General features: G+C 36.2%; 1 protein-coding gene across 1 annotated transcript in view; it reads right to left on the bottom strand.

Moving 5' to 3' along the window:
* Positions 1-670: 670 nt before the first annotated feature.
* Positions 671-2,921, bottom strand: part of LOC121230679 (mechanosensitive ion channel protein 10) — a 13,765-nt gene continuing 11,514 nt past the window's right edge. Inside the window, exons 2-6 of the mRNA XM_041115864.1 lie at positions 2,586-2,912; positions 2,199-2,492; positions 1,911-2,113; positions 1,504-1,816; positions 671-1,027 (exon numbers count right to left, since the gene is read on the bottom strand). Of these exons, the coding sequence (XP_040971798.1) occupies positions 1,543-1,816; positions 1,911-2,113; positions 2,199-2,492; positions 2,586-2,723 (909 nt within the window). The 5' untranslated portion in view covers positions 2,724-2,912 and the 3' untranslated portion in view covers positions 671-1,027; positions 1,504-1,542. The remainder of the gene's footprint in view (positions 1,028-1,503; positions 1,817-1,910; positions 2,114-2,198; positions 2,493-2,585; positions 2,913-2,921) is intronic.

The following is a 2,921-nucleotide window of genomic DNA, read 5'->3' as shown; positions in this document are numbered from 1 at the left end:
GGTTTGCAGGCCTTAATCTTGGGGAGAAGTTTGTTGTAAATAAAAGAAAAAAAGGGAAAGGTTGCAATTAAAAGATAGCATCAAAAAGACTTTTGCTTCAAACGAAATGAGTCATCAATTGTTGAAAGAAGTTGGTTTTTAATTTTTAAGACAATTTATGTGTTGGCTTTTGGGTTGTTTCACAGATTTGGATTACAATGGCATGAAAGCTTTTTATCTATATAATTTAAACAAGTTCCTCTACTTAAGCACTTACTTTCTCATACCCTTATTATCATTATTTTTCATGTTGCAATGCAGAGCTCATTGATTTTGTGAATCAAACATGTGCTTCCAATATCTAAGAACAATGATTTATATAAAACATCAACAATTATACCAACTTTCTTTATCTCCCTTATGCTGATGTGTACCAAAACCGTCAGGCAAAAAGGTTGCATTGGTAAAGAAAAAGAAATACCAAAAGGCAACTTCATATGATAACTGCAAAAAGGCTTTAACATATACGTTAGAAAATTGATGATGACCTGAGGTGGCCCCTTTATCCTGCAGCAAAATCCGGGTTTAATGGATAAGGTTTATATCCCACTTAGCCACTATGCACTGGATTTTGCTGCACCAAATCCTCGCCTTAATAAACTCGCTCAATTCTTAATAATGAAAACCAAACTTGATCCACAACTTAACTCCACTAGTCCATTGATATAATACAAGTTTACATACCAAATTTGACTCTCTCTTTACATACCAAATTTGACTCTCTCTCTCTCTCTCTCTATATATATATATATATATAGACTTATAATGAAAACAAAACTTGATAGCATTGGTCTTAACTCCACAGGTTCATAAATATAATACAAGCTTACATATCAAATCTAACACAACCATATGTATATGTATATAGGCTGGAACTTGTCTTCTGCAATAATCATTTTCCCCTAATCCATGTTAGGTTACAACTACAGGGCCCCATTGCCACTCTTAGCCAAGCTGCAATGATAGTAGTATCTGCTTGTTTCAGGCCCTAGTTGAAATAAAATCAAAGTGAGAATTGAGTATAATCATTTTCAAAGAGAGAAATAAAATAATTGCTTCATATTTGGTACGGGCATGCCAGGATGCTGTTTTCGGTAAACCATGGCCAAGAAGTTTCAATTCGGAATCAATAAGATGTGGTTACAACTACCTGCAATTTATGTTTCTCCTCTTTCTCAAACAACACAAGTGAGTGACTATTTAGTGCTGAAGTGGGGATTCTTAATTATGAACAAGCTTCAACTGATTAAATCATCAAATGTATTATTTGGAATAAGTACCAGGAGTCCAGAACAATCTAGAATTATTTATACAACTAATGCAAACTGACAAAGAGCATGCATATAAGATAAGCTGAATACTAATGGTATGTAATGAATGCTGAGGCCTGAAAAGAGGGATTTGGTAACATTGACAGTTGCATAAGTTCACCTTGTTGAAGAAGGATAGAAAGGGCATGCATACCTTGGATATAGAACATTGTTGAGCAACAAGCGGTAAGGATCAGGTGGTTGCATAAGTCGCATCAGGCCTGTCTTGATTGACTTGGTTGAGATTCACATGCTGGGGAAGGAGATTGTATCTTATGCCCAACTCCTCGAAAATTCTCTTCAATTCAAGGATCAAATCAGTTTTACGCTTGTTCTTCTCTCTGAAGTCCTGGAAGTTCATTGTATGATTGCAATAGAGAGCCATCTTTAACTTATTGACATTCTCAATCTCCTTCACCACCACAAGGTGGCTCGGATGCCATATGGTACTATTGGCCTCCAAATGCCTGGTTGGACATAACAGCACGAATTAGTTCCATAAACATGATTTTATATGAATTAAAGGAAGAATAAAGCTACCGTCAAAAAGTGTCAACTTACTTCCTTATTTCTTCTTTCAGCTTGCCTATTGTTTTTGCTGGTGTCATAAAATCAATAGAGAACTCTATACCATCACCCATATCGGGGCTTCTGTAATAGTTGCTGATAGGCTTTGTAGACAATACAGAGTTCGGGTAGTACACCTTTTCATTATCAAGCTTCAGGAAGACAGTCGTTAAAATGTTCATCTCCTCGACTAACAACTGTCGATTACCAAGTGATAAAGCATAGTTAGTAATATTTTTTTTCCAGAAATGCATATAGGAGCATGCCCATTTTAATAGTTACCTGAACACCATCAACCACACAACGATCACCTACATCAAATGGATGCATCACAAATACAAATATGATTGCTTCAAATATAGTCTTGCAGGTGTTTCCAAACATAAAAGCTGCAACTACAAGCTGTGATGAAAGGAGCAAAAGCACCTTTGTGGTTGCAATTTCCATCAAAAGAAGCCATATGATGACAGTAACAACAACAAGGACTACTGTTACAAGTTTATTCAATTGCTTAACAGCTGTTTTGGTGTCACTCAAAGCATGTGCTAGTGTTTTCCGATCCTTGTAAACCTTTATCTGAGTGAAACAACAAAAAAACAAGCATGTTAAACAAGTATCCCTATCATTAGTGAAAGGTTTATTGGAGTCTCATATAGCGCTCTCACTTACCACCCAGTTTGTGAAACTTTTTCGGTCAATTTTTCCGGTGTTTGATCCTTCAAACAATGGAAACACAAGATCCACCTCCTCTTTGATCATGAACCTTAAAAGGTCATCCTCATCGATGTAACTGGTCATAAAGAGCATTTTGTTAGTAAGGCAAAATAAAAAATAGTTGGCAGGGAAAACAAAATCAATTGAGAAGCATCAAGAGAAGCTGATTTTTAAACTTGTGGTTGTGGTTGCTTTCGTGTCGAGCAGCATTTGAGAAAATTTGATGCGCGGCGTATTGTGCCTCCTCCTCGTTAGTGATTTCTTTATCAGCTTGTTCAGCACCTTCATCAT

Source organism: Gossypium hirsutum, chromosome A06 (genome assembly GCF_007990345.1).
Source record: "Gossypium hirsutum isolate 1008001.06 chromosome A06, Gossypium_hirsutum_v2.1, whole genome shotgun sequence".
Classification (NCBI taxonomy): Eukaryota; Viridiplantae; Streptophyta; class Magnoliopsida; order Malvales; family Malvaceae; genus Gossypium; species Gossypium hirsutum.
Note: the sequence above shows the minus strand (reverse complement) of the source record. Positions and strands in the feature narration are given on the sequence as shown.